This window comes from Amblyomma americanum, chromosome 7 (genome assembly GCF_052857255.1).
Source record: "Amblyomma americanum isolate KBUSLIRL-KWMA chromosome 7, ASM5285725v1, whole genome shotgun sequence".
Taxonomy (NCBI): domain Eukaryota; kingdom Metazoa; phylum Arthropoda; class Arachnida; order Ixodida; family Ixodidae; genus Amblyomma; species Amblyomma americanum.
In genome coordinates this window covers 29272119-29291882 of record NC_135503.1, presented here as the reverse complement: position 1 = coordinate 29291882, position 19764 = coordinate 29272119, and the positions used below count along the sequence as shown (strand labels likewise).

At 44.0% G+C, this 19764-nt stretch overlaps 2 protein-coding genes across 2 annotated transcripts in view; both read right to left on the bottom strand.

Annotated features, from left to right (window-relative positions):
• LOC144098752 (uncharacterized) overlaps positions 1-11682 on the bottom strand; it is a 28891-nt gene extending 17209 nt beyond the window's left edge. The window contains exons 1-6 of the mRNA XM_077631603.1: positions 11199-11682; positions 10685-10793; positions 8342-8418; positions 7136-7270; positions 5903-5971; positions 2013-2218 (exon numbers count right to left, since the gene is read on the bottom strand). Coding sequence (XP_077487729.1) covers positions 2013-2218; positions 5903-5971; positions 7136-7270; positions 8342-8418; positions 10685-10793; positions 11199-11324 — 722 coding nt within the window. The 5' untranslated portion in view covers positions 11325-11682. The remainder of the gene's footprint in view (positions 1-2012; positions 2219-5902; positions 5972-7135; positions 7271-8341; positions 8419-10684; positions 10794-11198) is intronic.
• A 2197-nt stretch (positions 11683-13879) lies between these two features.
• LOC144098753 (uncharacterized) overlaps positions 13880-19764 on the bottom strand; it is a 102109-nt gene continuing 96224 nt past the window's right edge. The window contains exon 19 of the mRNA XM_077631604.1: positions 13880-17868. Within this exon, the coding sequence (XP_077487730.1) occupies positions 17612-17868 (257 nt within the window). The 3' untranslated portion in view covers positions 13880-17611. The remainder of the gene's footprint in view (positions 17869-19764) is intronic.

Below are 19764 nucleotides of genomic sequence, written 5' to 3'. Positions count from 1 at the left end.
CACTGGCAATACTAGCTTCACTGAGCTGCCAACAGATGGCAATAGTGACCATGCATGCGTAGAGTCACTGAACAAGTTTTCAGAGTACTGAGATCCTCCTCTCCTCTGCCACCTGATTTGGAAGCTTCATGGCTGGCCTTGACTGACATTCCCAGCACTGCAATCGCATTCATGCTCCCTGTGCATCTGCTGTTGCAACGCTGTTATAATTATAAGTGACAAGTAAACTTCTGGTACTTCACACAGCTAACGCAGGAGATAACATGAACGGGCACTCAGAATAAACATGAAACAATCATTTTTTAACTCGTTGAAGCAACATCTTGTACCTGTATGCGGGTCCTAGAGGGAAGCCCAGAGGCTTTGGAAGCAGGCACTATTTGGGAAGTCCTTGTAAATCATAGTGTTTGCTGCTATGGCAACACTGAGCTTCGGCAGCCATTTTTCTTCCATGCGTCGCAGTGCAATGAAAACTTATCCAGTTACTCTAGACATGTGTACTTTTCGCAAGGTTTTTTGAACTTACTGAGCTATCCCACGTCATCATCACATGTTTCCGCATTTGTGGCCACACAGTTTGTATACGGGACATAACCCACCACTGATTCAGGTCGCATACAAACTGTTTAACAGGGACACTGAGAACCAATTGAAGTTTGCCTGTATCAATCGATTACCGTTTTGTACTAATGAAGACGCTACTTTCCCTCAAAATTGAGCTTTAATAATTAAACTACAAAAGGCCACAAAATAAGCACACGTATCACTGCCACGAGATATTTTCACGCGGAAACTGCATCAAGTGCATTTTTGCTTGAAAAATCTCCAAAACTAGACCAAAATGCCCCCCGTTTTTAGCCAGTCTATGATTCCTTTGATGTCATTACTTTCACGAGTGGGGACTGAGTGGCGGAAAAAATGTTTTGTTTTCAACCTCATTTTTCTAGGCAATAGTATGATGTCTTTTGCTGTTGAAACGACTTAAAGCCAGAAAGAGCAATAGAATCGATTTTTACTAAGAATAACAATTGGATCGAGTCATCCACAGTGTCCCTTAAAAAGTGTTGCCCTCCCAACACCTCAGCTAGGAGCAATTTCTTGGAATGGGCTCCTGCCCAGATATTTCTGAACTGAAGAGTCATACCTAAGTGCAGCTGCTTGCATATAAACAGTGACTTCCAGAAAACACTACTTTCCATGGATCAGTTTACAATAATACACACATGGACAGCCACACCTGCTTGTCACATTGACAGGTCAAGTTCAAGAACGTGTCATCTGGTACTTGAAGGGGCGAAACTGCTCTGTTGTAAAGTGTAAAGCTTAGCGCCTTTCTTTAAATTCTTAGCGTTACTCATATGGTTACTGTTCCATGAGTGTGCAAAGCATGGCCAGCACACAAAAATGCTTCACAGAAAGAGAACAATGTTTACAAAATCGGCGAGCTGCAATTTCAACAATATCAGTGCAATTTGCCCTCAAGCACTGCAGAAAACTCAACTCCACACAGCATGCTCACAATGCCACCAATTATGCCACCAGCCATCAGGGCAGTGTGCAGCTAGTCTCTCTTTTCTCTTCTTTACACTACCTATTCTAACCTGCCACCTTGGCATTTGTCTTTAAGCTGCTGGAAGGGGCCCTCTAGTACTACTCAATGGGTATGTTGCTGCCGAAGTGGAGCTTGCGTGCCGCCCGAAGTTCGGGGCAAGTTATTAAGTGGGCTACCATCGCCTCTGTAGTGGGAGCGGGGCAGAAGGGACAGGTCGGAAGATGTCCAGGAAGCCGTGATTGCAGCAGCCAGTGCAGCATCTGCCCGGATTCTCCATATCGCCCCCTCCTCACGGCGAGTTGCCACTTTACACTTACAACACCCATAACCCCTTGTTTTCCAATTTCGATCAAGCAATTGCAATTACTGCTATCTAACACACACTTTTGTATTCTTCTTTGCCAATTTGAGGTCTACTGCTGGTAGGTTACAGGTTCCTTGAAAGTTTCCCAACACCCACCTGCAGTGGACAAGCACGGGTAGGGCTTCGGAAGCCTGGCAGTCCCGTACCAGCCGTACCAGGTCCACGATGGGCCCCACGGACGTGGGCACGCCATGATCTGGCCATGACCAGTAGTGGAATTGGCACAAGGTACGCTCCTCGGGCCCACAGCGGGCGCGCAGTGTCCGCAGCAAGAAGTCTGGGCACACCTGCTTCCACTTTACCTGTGTGTGCGTGCACCGTGTCCATGAGGTTAAGATACGGCAGGTTAGGTTTATGGGGTTTAACGTCCCAAAGCGACTCAGGCTACGAGATACATGATGGAAGCTAACAGGCAGCACCAAAATCAAGAAGCACGGGGCATGTTTTTTTTTTTTTCAATTTGTGGTGTTCATTGCTTGGAAATGAAGTGTTAGTATTTCATGCAGGTCATGGTTTGGGACCCACCGGCGGCATGTGGTTTTTTCTTTTGCTCTCTTATCAATTATCTTTAAGCCATAAAATAAAAACACTTAATTTCCAAGTAATCAACATTACACACTGAAAAAAAAAAAAAAAAACATCCCCTATGCTCCTCGGTTTTGGCGACTGTCGGCTTCTGTCATGTACGTCATAACGAGCACCTCTTTTTCCCTTCCCTTGTCTGCTCAGGCTATGAAGGACGCCATAGTGGAGAGCTCCACATGATATCGACCACATGGGGTTCTTTAACATGCACTGACATCGCACAGTATAAGGGCCTCTACCATTTTGCCTTCATCAAAAGAAATTATAGAGGGCACTTAAGAATACTTGCGTGCTTTGAATGCGAAGGCACCTTGTTTTTATTTATATTTATTTTTTCCTCCTTTCTAATGACACCCCTACTCATTAGCATACAGTCGAAAAGGCAACGCATATCGTAGGTTCACCTTTGTTTGGCAAGAAGCAACGCGGTTTTGTGGCCTATGAGTTGCATGCTTGCCTCGCAATCTGAAAGTCCCGGGTTCAACTCCCTGCACCTTCGAAAGAATATATATTTTTCTTTGATACGACGGTGAGGTCATCTGGGATTTTTGGGACCACTGCTGCTGGTCAATGCCGGCGTCGGGTTTCGCTACCGATGAGCCATATAATGCTTTCACATTAAAATGCGACCACTGCGGACAGGGTAGAACTCGTGTCATTCAGGTCAGCATTCCAGCACCATAATCACTGAATCCCTGCAGTGGATCCATGAGGCTAAGAGGATGAAGCAGTTGTAAGCCACAGGCAGGACTAGCCCTGTGTAATGATGCCAGCATATGCTCAGCCAAAGGACACCTAGATAATTTATACATGCATGCATGCAACGCATGTGCGTGCACAGTACAGGTGTGCACAAGTTTTTTAAACACCAAAATCACAAAAAAGCTCATGGGGGAGACGCGGGAAACAAAATTGCCAATTTGGATAAAATTTTCTATTTTTTAATTTAGGTATTTTTCACAAACCTCCGGTCTTCACCTGTTTCACGACAAAAAAATATAGCCAAATATGCAGTACAAATTTAGAAAATATATATTTTTTTTTTTTGAGATGTGGTCATCGAAAATTGAGAGCGAAATGCACTTCTGATGATCCTGGCGCAATGCGAACTGCGTGGGTTTCTGAAAACGGAGTAACACTATATGAGGACCACCATGAAGAGCAGAGATCAGAAGATCTGAGTTTCCATTGGTTGCAACGCCGCATTTCTTTAAACATAAGTAAAAGCATACGATGCAAACAAAGGAACAAACTGTTAAACTGTAAGCTTAATTTTCTCAGCTTCCATTTTTTCTGTGACGGCTATCACTAATCCCTCTGGCATTTCATAAAGAATGACAGTAGCAGGATTCTGCTTTTTCCACACGAATTTCGAGACGTTAAGGAGTTCAATATAGCTCTCGATATTTCTGTGTACACTAGCAATAGTATTTGAAAGTTGCTTTTGTAAGAAACATTTTCATGTAAATATGCACGCTGGAGTTTCACTTCTATTTGCACGAGTATTGAGCATCTAAAAAAAGAACTATAACAGCTTTATTGTGCTGCACAGAATAGGGCTTTGTGAACAAGCTGACATAAAAAAAATTGTGCGCTTCCTTTACAGTTATTTAACGCCCCGGGGATGACTTTACAAGGGCATTAATTGTGATTATCCAACTACATCAGCTACCTTAAAATAAAACGCAGTTCTGAAATCAGCATAAAGAGCTACACGCCTCTGCTAAATTTGGTCAGATTTTATCCATAAATAACAAAAATAGTTTTAATTGCCTCATCCCCTCTTAAAGCATGACAACATGAACACGTACCCATAACTGAATGGTGTGCTTTGCATTCCCTTACAGAACGTGCAGAGTGCACTTATCAACGTCACGTTGCGCATATCAGCAGTGAGAAAATTTAGCATTTTTGTGTCTTCCATGTTCCGAAAACTTTTGTGGGTGACTGCGCACAGGCTGGGATTCTTTCAGGCTTAGTTGAACAAGCAAGCAGGAAGTGTGCTCCAGTTTTCACATTTTCGACCGAACCATTAATGGCAGGAATGACTAGAAGTTATTACGTATGAAAGATTTGAAAAAAAAAAAAAAAAAACGCAAGGTGTGTTCTTGTGCAAATGATTACGCCAATTCTTTTCTAAGTATCATATTATTTTTTACAGCCTGCTATACTGGCATCCAATAATGACCCAAATTTTAATTTTAATCAGGAAGGTGATAATGACCATGTGAACTGATATCTGTCCAATGCTGCTTATCACATTTACGTTTTATTGAGTCCAACAATGTTCAGTGTTCAATGCAGAAAAGCAGCAGCAGACAACGAATGACATATACTGCTCCCGCCCAAGTGGCATGGAAAACAACACACATGCTGGTGAATGATGTGTGCTCGCATGTATGACTGCAGGCGAGTTTCGGCTGCCTGGTTTCAATTTTAACGCACCAGGAGTGCCAGAATTGCTACCACCACAGCACCAAGGAGCACTGCTCTTCTGAAATCTTAAAACTGGCATAGCTACAGGTACAGACACAACTGATACAGCACTCAGTGACAAATCTATAATGACTATGAGGTGCATAACTGTGGCAGTTAAACGGATTTTGGTTGACCGGCTTATTTATTCAGAACTCTGTCCCACCTTTTTAGCATCCACTACCACTGACATTAAGTGCTGGTGAAACTATGCTTGTAACTGCATGCATGCATGCATATGTGTAGGCTGAGAAAAATAAAATCCAAAACTATACACCTGCAATTAGCACCAATATGTTTTCCTAGTTTACAATGTGTGCCACTGCATACTGCGATCCACATGCAATGGAGATAGTTCTATCCAGGACAAGCATGTAATCAAGGTAAGCTAGCATAGCTATTAAACGACAGAAATATAAAAAAACAGCAGGTCTCGAGGGAACTGATTTGCACTCAAATCACTCGGAACACATTTTTGGGGCCGATTACAAATAATGTAGTGTAAAACAAAACATAGCCTTCCAGTTATGCAAAACCGTGAAATATGCGATAGCAAACGCAAGATTTGCACTTGTTCATAAGGCACTGTGCAGAAACGATGGAAGAAATAAGCTACAGTTTCTTCTGCTTCAAGAACTTACATTGCAAGCACTATAATGCTAGTGAACTAATGAAGAGGCTTGTGAAATCCTCTGAGCATCAATAAAATGTAAAATCACTGGAATAGAGTGTACTGCACAACCAGTCTGCAATAATCACATTCAATGGAAGTGAAGTAAACATGGACTCCCTGTAAGCCACCTGTACCATTTTTCACATTGATGACTAGTAGTAATAACCGGGTGGCTTACCAAAATATCCTGAGAGTATCTCAAAATGAGTGGTTACTGACAAAACCAGGTCGTGGTTTTTTTCTCACAACTCACCAATTCAACAGTGATGTTTCCATACTGCTTCTTCTCTCCTTCGTTAGGCCAGTATCGTTCACACTTGTACTGAAAGAAAGAAAGAATGGTCAGGAACGGACCTAACTGCTGCAAGAACGAAAAGATAACAAGGTTGCAGAGCGCAGCTTGTGTCACACACTTTGGGATAGTGAGCTCTAGGCAAACTAAAACACTTTAAAGCTCCAAGATCAACATTTTGAGTTCCCACTTTTTGAAATTACGGACGCCCGTTAACCACTATTCAGACACAGCAAGGGAAACGTGAAGCTCCAGGATGTTCAACGCACATACTCTGCTGTCACCAGTGGAAACTGCTGCAGGATTTCATGGCAATGAGAATAGTGGCCAAAATGACAGCAAATGGGCGCCTCAGTACAGCCAACGATCACGAGATTTCTAATACTCCTGATGAAGCAGTTATGCACGCAGCGCGACACAAACCTTTTTGTATGGCAACCACCACCAGTCTCTCCTGCACACAAATCACAGAAGGCAAAACAACACTGTGCTGTTTTGCAGGCTTCTGCATGCCACCACATTCGGCATTGTTTTTGAAGATCGCCAGGTTGAAACATATTACATCAAGTTAGATTATGTTTTAGAACAAGAGCTGTTATTTACACATGGTGGATGGCTTCGACACACCATAACTAAGTGAACCGTAAGTATGCACTGATTTTAACATTTCATGTCACATCCAGTTAAATAAATGTCTATTAACTGCTAAAGTGATTTTAAGCAATCCACTGAACATTTCCCTTTTTTATGAGCGACGAGAAGAAAAAGACAACTAGCTGGTCTCAATTCTCACAGAGCAGTTTCTTTTTAGGCTGGAGCACATTGTGTGGGATAACACCCTATGTGTAGAATTTTCTGCAGCAGCTGAGCTATAGGGCCTGCAAGCATGCATTTCAGTTTTGTGTTCCGTTCAGCTACAGAACCACTGCGGTGGCTCAGTGGTTATGGTGCTTGGCTGCTGACCCGAAGGACGCAGGTTCAATTCCGACCGCAGCGGTCGGATTTCGATGGAGGCAAAATACTAGAGGCTTGTGTACTGTATGATGTCACTGCATGTTAAAGAACCCCAGGTAGTCGAAATTTCCGGAGTCCTCCCCTACGGCGTCCCTCATAACCCGAGTCTCGTTGGGACGTTAAACCCCATAAACTATAGACCAGCATTCAGCTACAGTGCTGCAGCTGCAGTTTACACACCTTTCCGGATTCTTTCTCATTGCAGGCCATAATGATGACTTGCACCTCGCACTCCCAGATCATTCTCCAAAAGTCCATGACTGTAGTTGGCAATGGTCCCTGGGACGCTATGTAGGCTCTCGAGCCACTGGCCCCCTGAGTGTCAGAGAAAAGCATCACTCCAGTTCACTACTCAAAAGAATGTTACTACAGTGCATGTAGTAGCATAGCATAGAGCAAGAAGTGAAATAAGTAAGCAAACTGACAATGTAGGACTACACAAGGATCGCTGAAGTCTTACACTAGGCCAAGCAGTAGACAAGGACAACGTCTTTGTCGTACAATTGACTTATGACGAAGTAATGAATTGCCAACTTGCTTCACTTTGAACACGACTCATGATTCTCTAAGTCCAAAATGCTGCAAAGTCACCAAAATAACTTTTGAGAGCATTTGTTAACCTTAAAGCGTTCCAACACTACTTCAGTGTTGAGTGAACTGTATCGCAGACACAAGCTATACATTTAACCCAAACCAAGTGAGAATTCCTGTGCCTTGCAGTATCATGGATTGAACGAAACAATGTTTTAACAACTATGTTTAAAATGCTGTCCGTGTCAGTGTTGCTTCCTAAGGGGAAAAAAAAAGATAGACATCATCAGAGTATCAGAACACAAGATGAAACATCTATTGAGTCACAGCTATGTAGCATCCTGCATTGTGCAACTGACTTGAAATGTTAACAGGCCTTTGCTTTATTAGATCTGGTTATAATACTAGAAGCTAGCCAACACTGACGGAAGGAGATCTGGTGCTTCTATGACCTTACATTTCCAAAGAGGATATGTATTTCACCAGATTCCCAGTAAGTCTCTACAGCATAAGACAAATTAATGACTATAAGCCTCCACATCATGCTTCCTGCAAGAGATCTTCCAGTGCACATACATATGAAAGCATGATGGCCTCTTCTTTTCCTGAATACACTATAATGCCACAATATGCAGCCATATTTTGTTCCAATTCTTATATATCTTTAAAGCAAGCACACAAATACAAACCTAGATGCAGCATGTCTATTGCACGGGATTTTATCTTGTGACTAATACTACATGCCTGAGCCAAGCTCCTTGAGCCAGGTTTAAATGCTCTCAACTGCAGCAAGTGAAACGACTGAAGTGCAGCATATAGGCTGCTTTGAAACATACAAGAGAACTCTGCCCATACCTTGATAAGGTTGGCATTGATGTAGTCTGAACCAGGTACTCCTGGGTACTCTGACAAGATAACCCTTGTCAGGTCATCTGAAATGACAGCACAGCAAGCATTTAACTCACTATGTTTCACGCAGTGCATTCGTATTCGCAACTATTTTAAACTTGGCTACAGAAATTGATGTCTGCTGATAACAAAGTTAAAAAAAGAAGCATGATGCAAGTAGAAAAGTAAAATGCAAAAATATATACATATAAATGCCAAACGATACCACAGAAGCAAAGACAAGAAGAAAAAAGATTTTCCTTAGATGAATAAGCTTTCTACAACAATTTAAAATACAATTTGCATTTATCTAAAAATCAGCACTTCAACCAATGGCTGGTTCAAGTGGCCAGTATGAAATCATTTTTTTATCCATTCTCTCTCTCTCACAGTTTTCTTCTCGCGTGGCTGAAGGGTTGTTTTCACGCGTCACATATTTACATCCGAGGTTACCAAGGAATTACTTTATTCGGACCTTGACGTTTACGTTATGCAACATCCGGCGCAATGGCTCACTGCAGCAAAGGGCGTTTGCACACGTTACCACATTTCCGCTTGCGCATCCCGTCAAATGAGACATGCCTGATGCATTGCGATGCACATATGCCAGCTCTACATTTGGCCTCAACAGCAGCGTGGAAACAATTTCAGCTTGTCGAACACCTTGCAATGATACTGAAAGCATTGCTGTCATCAATAGGACAGCACAAAAGCTCTTACAAAAAGCAGGAAGGCAGCACCCAAACTGCCTCCAAAGGAGTTTGGGAAAGACTCCTTGAAAGTTTGATCCAAGTCAGTAAATTTAACAACTATGCAGAACCAAACTGACACATGCAGAAAGTTTGCTTGGCCAAAAATTTGGGTTCCTGATATATGGTTCTACTGTGTCAGCCATTAGGCATCGATCAGCAATATCAAATCAGTACCTGTGAAACTTTCTGCAAGTATCAGTTTTATATCGTTTAACTGTAAAATTTACTGATTTGAATCAAAAAAGGAGGACTCCCTGGAGGTGCAGCCGCTCAATTTTGATTATGATGAATTTTTATGGCGCAAGGGCAGCTTTGACCAAAGAGCGCCACAGTACAAGGTTTCTCAAGATAGCGGCAAAGACCCATTTTCCAAGCATTTCACCCCAAACAAGCTGAGTACCAGGCCAGGGGAAAGCATGTATCCACTGTATCACATTGGGGATTGAACCCCATACCCCCTGCATGCGAGGCAGATGCTCAAACCACTAGGTTGTCGCTGCGGTTTGGCTTCTAGATTTTAAAAAAGCAACTGAATGCCTCGTCTCCTATGTTTCCAAACATGTCTGAACAGCATGCTGTTGAGATTGGTTTATATGAAAAGGATTGCATTAGAACCTCATTCAGTGCACTCATGGCAGTGCAACTGGGCAAGTTGGTTCATTCTTACATGCGAAGTAACTGCTGTGCGAAAGAGACAAAGGCAGTGAAGAAACACAACATACACAACTGCCTGCGTGTGCTGTCAGTGTTTTTTGCCGTCCTTGTCCCTTTCGCACAGCTTTGTTTGACAACAGTATTTGCTTGGAATGCAACAATACACAAAATTTTAACGTAAGTACTAAAGATAAATTACAAAATGCAGTGGATACAAGCTGCAGGCTGGCACCATGGGCTTATACACCTCTGCAACAGTAACGAACCTAGCCAGTACTCACTTTAATGACTCGAGGTCTGCCAATGAACAAATAAGAGTTTCCTTATTTATGCAACTGTAAATCATGATGCTGCAATCACTGTGCGAAAAGTGATAGCAAGAGGACATGCAATTATCTGAAGGCAAAACGTGCCACAGGTTGAAATAAATAATGCCTAATGTCAGCAGGCCAATATATGTAAGGAGAAAAGGGGGGGGGGGTGTCAAAGCAGCTGAGAGGAGGGGCTGAAAGTGGGACTTAAAATGGTCACATTCTAAGCAACAACTTAGGTTCCAGCAAGGTTGCAATTTTAGTTTGGGACTGTCCCAATTCCAAGTGCAGAATGCATGAATAGTCTGGATATTTGTTGATCTTCCACATGGTATTTTCGAAATAAGTGTGCATTTCATAGATGGAAACAATAGGACAGGGCCCCAACATTCAACTTTAGTGACCTGGCTTCATGTGTCATTGAAGTTGGAACTTGCGCCCCTGTTTCGTCGTTTCTCTGTCTTCGTCTATTAAATGGACACTTATTTCAAAGATCACGAACAACTATAGCCTGTAAAGAAGCCTTATTTCGCATGCTACTATACAGTGACATGATGGATATCACACCAGCCTTAGAAAACAGTAATGCTTACAAGGTAGAATGTCTTTGTATCTATTCTTCTTTCGGTTGACTTCTTTCTGACCTTCAGCACAGGCATATTCGGGATCAAGCTTCAGGCGTTCTGTCAGTTCCTTCAAACTCTGAAACGTAAACATAAATGCGCAATTTCCCACAACTGATTAAAATCAAAAATGTTACTTTTGTCAAACAGCCGCGCACAAATGCAAGGTCGATGCACTACAAAACACGGTACTTAAGCCGCACATTAGAAACAATAAGAAAGAATGCGACTGTCATGTCAAAAGATCAAACGGAACGTAGCACATCTAAGCTCCGCTAAAATAGGGATGCGACGCGCGGAAAACAGCGACATCGTATTCCGAATAAAGCGGAATGGGGGCACGGCGCTATTTTTGTATCACTGTCTACGGCCTAGTTTAGGCGCCGACAACTCAATCCTCTATCACTGTGCAGGCGAAACGTGCAACTTATCACGCAAGAAACCTTACACACTACGGAACAGGCAAACAAAACAGCGCACATACCTGAAACTCGGCTTCGAAAAGGTCGTCTCCCAGTTTCTTGCGCGCTTCCAAAGTTTCAAAGTGATTCAAGAAGTTCTTAAGAACAACTTTTAGAGGCATGACGCTGTTCGGCTGGCACGAAAACATGTGCGCGAATCGAAAGGGACCAAATTACACACACAAAGTGGCGATGAATGAGTAAAATATTACGAATAAATGCAGCTCGTGGACAAAGCCATTCGAGCACAACAGGACAGCCTTGCAGTCGTACAACGCGCTCGTGCGAGACGAAAAATAGGCCAGAGGCTCTTACATTTGCCCCAGTGGAGCTAACGAAGCTATAATATGTACAAAACGTCCTTCAACGCATTAGGAAGCAACATGAGTAAAAATATTCGCAGCCACAACACTAGCGAAAGCACGTAAACTTTTTACATTTTTTAGCAGAAGCCGCGTGACAATGGCGATGCCGCTGCACTCCAAGCTTAAGCGCATCCGGTTCTTTTCATTCCACACACCCGCCCTTGCCCACTGCCGCACGCAGCATGACGACGTAGGCTACGTCCGGTTAGGAAAACGCGTCAGAGATTTATCGCTTTCCACTTCACTTGTTATTATTTTATGTCTGCTTTCAAGAGCTGGAAAATTAAAAATACATTTTTTTTCGCGCGTTTCTTGCTCAGCACCTCATAACGTGTTGAATGTGTTGGCGCTCAAATGCGCGCGATATGCTGTCCTTGGTCGACAAACCTTGAGACACACTTCATTTGTTTGGTGTTTTTCTTCCAAAAAATTTTGTTCCCGTAGTTACTGTGGCGATAACTCGGTGCGTTAGGAGGCCCGCACTCCGTCTTGGTGCATTTTAATCTCACCGTGGTAGCCGCGATATCATCAATTACTCATGTGCTCGTACCTGTGACTCACTCGAACTGGGCAACAAGCGTCGACGTCGATTGGAGAGCGCCCAAGTATGTGAGCCGTAGTCAGGCCCCCTTCGCACGTAGTACACTACGCGCGCTTATCGAGTGACGATGAAAAATGCGCTGCTGGCCGTGCTAGCGGTACTGGGCGCGTTGGGCGTGCTCTTCATTTCCATCTACCTCCTACGGAGAGCGAGGATCATGAACGGGGAAGGTGCCAAAAGCTTCCGCTACGTCAAGCTGAGCCAGAACAGTGACCGGGTGACTGAGAGCCAGTGTCTCGTCGACGTATCCACCGACGAAGACGACGACGATGAGGACGACGAAAGCTCTCCGGCCACCATCGACGTAGAGTCGCGCACGACGGGTGTGGTGAGGATGAACGGTCAGGCCGGCTACCGAAAGTCGGCCCTAGCCGAAAACGAAACCGACGAAGAACTGCTGCAATGAAGACGTTCGACAATCTTCATATTTTGGTTCGATCTCTGCGTTTTGCTATGGTTCCTCGGTACTTTTTCCTTTGGTGTCGCCTAACTTATCGGTGCGTAAATGCGTCCGAGACCATGCAAGAAGCTCACCCATTTCAACGACGAGCTTTTGAGCCGTCCTGCACCTAAGGTTGTTTGCAGTGTGCAGTTTCATGTTGTGGTCGTTTTAGTGGTATGGTTCTTGTACATATTCCTTCTTGTTTAAAAAAAAGAAGGGGGGGGGGGAATTTCCGTGTAGCATGTGTATAGCGACGTGTAGGTCCGAGAATTTGCGTGTGCAATCATATCGTGCCCTTAGACTTACCATCAGCTGAAAGCAACGACACAGGAACGTTTGGCGCGCTGGTGTCACAACTGTGCTATACTTGCTATAATGCTTCACTTCGGTCAGAACAGGTTTACACAATCTCCATGTCATCCTAGTCTAGCTCACTGCAGCCACATTTCTCATGCCATTCCTAACCCTTGCCCACGTTAATACTAATAATAGTAATATTTATTTGTACATAAAGAACTGGTGCATAAAGCAACGATAGAGGCTGGACCGAAATGTGAACATCCATACGTTGTGTGCCGATCAGCCAGTCGCTAGTGACCACCACTCATGCAGTTTATCTCGGTGAAAATTTACGTCATCCACCCTGCATAGTGCACACCAACTTTGTGGCAGTGTGACAGTGTAAAGCTGCTTTCTGTTAACTTGCTTTTTTTTTTGCATCCACATAAAAAGCTGCTGGTGCATCGCATCAGTAGCTGCAGGTTCAAAACCTAGATTCTTAGCAAAAGACTTGAAATTTTGCAATGTGGTCAGAGTGAGATGAGGCCTGCACAGATGAGGCCTGTTTGCATGGCACTGAGCTAAGAGTTTTGATGCCACCTTGCGAATGTGGTTAAACATTATTGAGCATAAGTATTGCTCATTATCAACACCTCGTTATCCAGATAGTATTTTTGTCTGTAGTTCCTCGAAACCGTAGCTGTAATGACTTGCTGCTGAAGCAAGCATGCGAGGTGTCTTTGGGCAGTGGGTTCCCATGTTCATATTACTTTTCTGACAGAATGGATCCTGGTGTTGTGCCGTTGTATTTGTGACGTTGCTTGTGAAAGTAAAGCAAAACTGTCGAGAGGTACTGAAGTTGCATGTGCCGCCTCCCTGCATCAGTGCTGTACGGGTTCTAAATGTCTCCAATACCTTTCAAAGCCAGCCTACCCGAGACCGTCTATGGGCTACATAGTGGAAAAGGCAGCAGTGAGTACCACCTTGGGCTAGTGTCAATTGATTGGACAACAACAATGCTGTGCATACTGAGTTTTATTACAACTCGTTATATTGCCACTGCATATTGCAACAAACAAACAATACTAGATATCTGCTGGTGCGTATGGCAAAGTGGATTAACAGGAAAAAATAACAACAGGCTAAAAAATTTGGCGAACTAACTCAATAGCATGAGCAACACAAAATATTGTCACTGATTGTCTCTACTAAAGACAACACCATCAATGGCTTTTATTTGCAGGTTAAAACAATGCGAGCAAGCTCTCAATCTCTGAGCACGTATGGCACCATTGAAGAAAGGGAAAGAAAAAAAAACCTTTTGAACTGTTTTCGACAGTTGGCATATTGCAGTGGCACTATATCCATCACTCTTAAAAAAAAATTAATGTAGTCTTAAATACACTTACTTACAACTTTCTATCTACAATACCAAACGTGTAATATATATATATATATATTTATATATATCAACACCAAAGAAACGCTGCCCTTTGGAACTTCAGAAAAAGTAGAAGTCGAACCCTGACACACGACGATTGGCACTGGGCATTGCAGCTTGCAAAAACTATACACGTAAATCATGCGGATGGGGAATGTTTTCCTCAGTTTCGGTTTTCTCTTCCAACATTAGAACTGACCTCAGTGCCTTCCTGAGTGGAACTGTACAAAATATGGCTTGCACATCAGTCGGCTATTAACACAACACACCGCTGCCATGTTTTCAGGGTGAACAAGCAAAGCAAGTTAAATGCCATAAGAATCGAAGATTGCTTGAAAATTTAAAATTTGGACAAACAATAACCAGGAGGCTGTACGTGTAAACACATGGCGCGAATCTGTTGCCTAAACAATATACTTTCCGGCTGCCAATGACCAGCGAAAACCGATCAAGCATCTCTACTTCAGACCAGTCAGCTCGAGAGTAACTCTCTCACTACATGCCAGGCTAGGATTGATTCGCTACTAAACAAATGTCTACACTCTCTTTCTCTCTCCCCGTCTGAAAACTTCCTTTTCAGGAGCATGTCATTATTTTAAATAGAACTATGTTCTCTGGACATTGACTAATGCTACAACGATCCCGCTGTCGCAAGAGCTATACAACTATGTACAATCGTCTATATATACACTTGACTGCAATGATTATGAGACACTGACATTTGAGCTAACATAGTTTGAAAGGCCTGTCTCCACCTGAGAGCCAAATTCTGAGTTAACTCAGTCTCTGGGTTCACTCTATTCCTGTACAAGCCACTGTAATGTAGCACCAATGAGATTTGTACACACTACGGTCGAGCTGCACGCTGTGACGGCATGTGCCAATAGCACAGAACTGAGAATTCACTTGAGAATTCGGCCTCGGTAATGCCCGAACAGGTAGAAAAAGCTGCTGGACAGATCTCCAGGGTGTGGTGAAAAAAAAAAAATGAAAAATGAAAAAGTCAAGATGACCCAATTGGCCATGGTGCATTCATGGGGCTCTCCTTAAATATACAGGTACTTTGTGTAGTAGTATTTTGTTGGTCATAAGTCACAACCTACAAAGAATATTCTTTCCCCCCTCTTTTTTTGCACTGGAAAGCAAACATGCATTCCCCCCATGGCCGCACTCAAAGGTGCCACATCGCCAAGTCTCAATAGTGGTAATGGCTTTTCTGAAAGCTGAAAAATAACTATGCTAAACGCATGCACCAAATTATATTCCGTCCTCAAGTCCTTAATTTGTACATTAGATTCTTTTATGAGGCCGCCCTCTGCTGCTGAAAACTGACGCAAGCGAAACTGAGAGTGACTGCTGAATTTACATTGCAGGGATTATGCACGGGACAGCCATCGCCGAGACACTGAAGTATATGCGGTCTGATGTCTCTCACTAATCAGTGGTGAGAAACACGACTTTTGGCACCTTTCTTTCTGAAATGACTCTGCAAGATACGCTGATCTGCATTAGATACACGAGATTAACAGGAGAAAGGCTTAACTTGCGTGCTCCCCACACCAAGAGCAACCTTTAATTCCTGTCAGCTTTTGCTGCAAGCAAGAGTCAGCCTCGCAACAAACAGCGTTCCACAGACGTGCCACTCTTTCGGACATTCCGTTCAACAGAAGATGAAAGAGACTGAGCCACAGACTGCTACTATGTGAGGCACAAAATGTTATACATACATATATATAGACTCGACGCCAGCGACGCGACTATGTTACAACACTGCAACCCCTAGGAACAAATGGGTTTACAAGAAATTCCACAGATATGTATTACAACCACAGAAACAACCATTTATACACACTGACTTCCATTTATCCTTCGTCTTCTTAAATTAGGGTGGTGGTGTTGGTGCTCTCCTATATACATTATGTAGCTAAAACCCCGAGACATGCAACATGTCTTGCACTTCACTATATATACATGGACATGGAAAATGTATACATGCACAGGACATATAGGAGCACGACAGGTAACTGTTTCTTTTCCTTTTTTCTTTAAACATGGCACAGGTTAGCACATCTCCCATCACTTGGAAATGGCGGACGCATACGCCACACTCGTGGCACCATCACTCGGGATTCCTCATTGAAAAAATTACATCTTTGGCTGCTGGGCAACAAGTGAAATGCCACAGCCTTGCACCCTAGGGGGCCACGCAGCGTTTCAAGTCGAGCGGCACTTACCCCTTGCGTATCAACCAACAAAACCAAAGCAGTAGAAAATCCGCAAAAACCTACCGGGCTATCAGCCAACATGGTTGCAGTAAGTATTTTAAGCGGTGCAAAATAAGGCAGAACAAGTTGTGAACAACAAAAAGGGGTCATGATCGACGAAACGAAAGATGTCTGTGCATGTCTGCGCACAGCGGGCCTAAGGCAAGAAGAACAAAAAAAAGCAAATTCACACAGCTAAGATCCCTCCGCTAACACTGAGCAGAATTTTCCAGTGCTCCAAAAAACCCTGACTACATTAGATTTACAAACCCGCTCTCATTAGAAATGTGTCCCCCTATGATGCAAGGCCGATTTCCAGTGCAGCACAAAAATGAACGCATTCATCGGTTTTTGTGTCAGTGCACAGCAAGTGAAAACCTCAGCAACTGGTGGCGAAACAGTGCTGTTTAGTGATTCTTTGTCAACCGAGCACTGTTACAGCATGACAACTCCACTGCACTGCTGTCTTCAGTATTTGTTCCTCACTTTTAAAAGTGAGACTTAATTCGGAACAAATTAGGATCTGGCTGTGGTGAGGGTGCGACTCCTGCTAGGCACAAAGAGCAGCCAGTCACACGAGCTGTTCATCTGCATTCAGGTCAGCGATAAAGTGAGCCAACTTTCCTGCAGCTTACGCGACACTATTTTGAACCACCAAGTGCTGACGCATTCCTGCTTAACAAACACGTGGACAAGGACATACTGCCGCCACATTTGACACCACAGGCGGAGCCATTAATCGCAAGCTCTGTGAAGCAGCTGATCTTGGCCAACATAACCTGTGGTGCAAAACATCAGACTCTACCAAAAGCAGCCTACAGAAATGCGCACTTTGGAAATGCTTGCCAGGTGCCAGCTTGAAAGTGTCGCCCAGCAAGCAAAGGACCTCATCGCATGCAGCAGTGCGGCAGCACGAAGGTACTCCGCTGGTGCCACCTGTGTTGCTAAGCACGGCAGCAGTATGCCCGAGCACTTGCTATGTTTCGGGTCCGTGCGGAGAATGCGTCACTTTTTGTGCTGTGCACCACCCTTTTTCGGCGGCTGCTAGACCACTGTGGCCATCGTGGCTGCTGCCTGCTGACGGGCAGCAGATGCTTGCGGTGGCCTCTTGTGGCTGGTGTTCAGGGTTACTTTGCTGCGCCGCCTCCCCGGGGACAAGTGGACATCCGTCACTGCCGGCTGTTGCCCTGCCGCCACAGATGACACGTCCTGCTGGCTCACTGAAGCTGGCGTGAGGCAGCACGACTGCTGGGACCCGGCACTGCTGACTGTTGCCACGCTGCCACTGGTGTGGGCAATTTCTGCGTAACAGCACCAACAGCAAAGAAGGCATACAGGTTAAAATCTTTGTGCTTTCATTTCAGACCTATTCCCTCCAGCATCAACTGGAAAACCTCTCTTCATTAGGCAAGCACAAAAATCATCATCACCAGCCAGATCATGTCCACTGCAAGAAAAGCCCTCTCCCAATGCTCCCGAGCTATCCCTGTATCACACCAAGTGCATAATACAGGCCTTTGCTCTGAAGAGGATACGGTGTGGTCGATGATAATGGTGCGATAATGATGAAAACACTTTGTGGTTGGCTAACAGAGTTGGGCTAGTTGGTGCTGGTCGAATAGCTCCAACACAAAAACTAGTGCAAATAACAAGAAAGGCAAGAAAAAGGGGAGCTTTGACAGTGCACTGGCACCATGTCCTGTGAAATTTTATTTTCTCGTACTTCGTGTTTTTCACACTACAGCAGAATACAACTTATACTCATCAAATGCGCAAAATCAGGTACATTTACGAAGAGTGTCACTTGCTAAAAGTGCACTCTTAGCACGGCTAAACGGCTTGAAGCAGTAACAATGGTGTGCAAATATGAGCTCCTGCAAAGGTGTTGTAAATGCCGACTGCTGAAATTATTCTGAAAAACAAGACACCATGAAATGGCTCTAGCTGGCAAGTTGTAACGATTGCCAATTTTCTCACATGTGTAAGCAAGCACTCTTTACATTTATATGTTTGTTTCCGTGTGTGTCTATAAGTAGACTCCCCTTAAGATGAACTCCAAGGGACCATGAAGACTGTTCATCTTATCTTATCAGAAGTTCGTCTAATCAGGGGTGTTTCTAAAAATGATGTTCGAACACGCAATGTGTGTCCAAATGCTTCGTATATGTGAACAAAGCAATGAAATTGTCTTTTAGGGAAAAAATAACTGCAACATAAGCATTTATTGCACTACTAGTGATCTGCTACAAATTGATTGGCCTAGTAAGGCATCAGGCGCTGTTGACTGTGGCCCAGTCTGTTATATTTTTTTGTGTCTGTTGAGAGAATCGTCTGGCTGCTACAAACGCAGACATCTCACTTAACCTTCTGAGATATCCTTCAGTGGCCTCACATTGTTCGAAGAACTGCACTAAAGTGTCCAGGCAAGCATCAGCTGCATCACAGGTCACCAGTGGAGATTCAGGTGCAACGTCCATGCTGTCATCGTCAGCAGCAGTTTCTGATCATGGGTCGAGAACCTCTTCAATTAAAGCTTCCAGTGCGTCAGCCCTACATGTTTGCGCACCTTCATCAATGCTGACATACGTACTCATGTCAACGGAGACACCTTTACTGCCCAGCCTAGAAACAATGCTTCTCTCCTCCGAGTTCACAGTGGAGTCCTCACTCATAGTATCATTCTGCGCTGAGCAGTCCTTAGGCACCACAAACCCCGCATGGCGGAAGGCATTGGCAATGGTCGCTTCATTAACCTGCTCACAGGCGCTCCCAGGCACTTGTCAGTAAGTGGACAGCACTTGGAAGGTTCACTGTGTACTCTTTACCGGTCTCTACGCAAATTAGCATCCTTTGCAACAGAGAGTGCCGATAGTGCCTCTTCAAGCTGCTTATCACTCCCTGGTCCATGGGCTGCAGCTTCGCCGTTGTATTTGCTAGTAGAAATTCCAGACGGATGGCAGAAAGCCAGTGACATGACCATGCCCAGGACAGTTATCAACAACAAACAGAACTTTTCTTTTCTATCTTTGGAAGCGGTGATCCATCTCCTGAAGCCACTGCTCGAAAAGCGCTTGCGTCATCCATGCCTTCAAATTAGCCATGTACGTGACTGGCAGCGTTTTTATGTTTTCAAAGCAGCGCGGTGCTTTAGACTTGCCAATCACCAGCAACCTTAGCTTGTCAGTCCCAGTCATAAT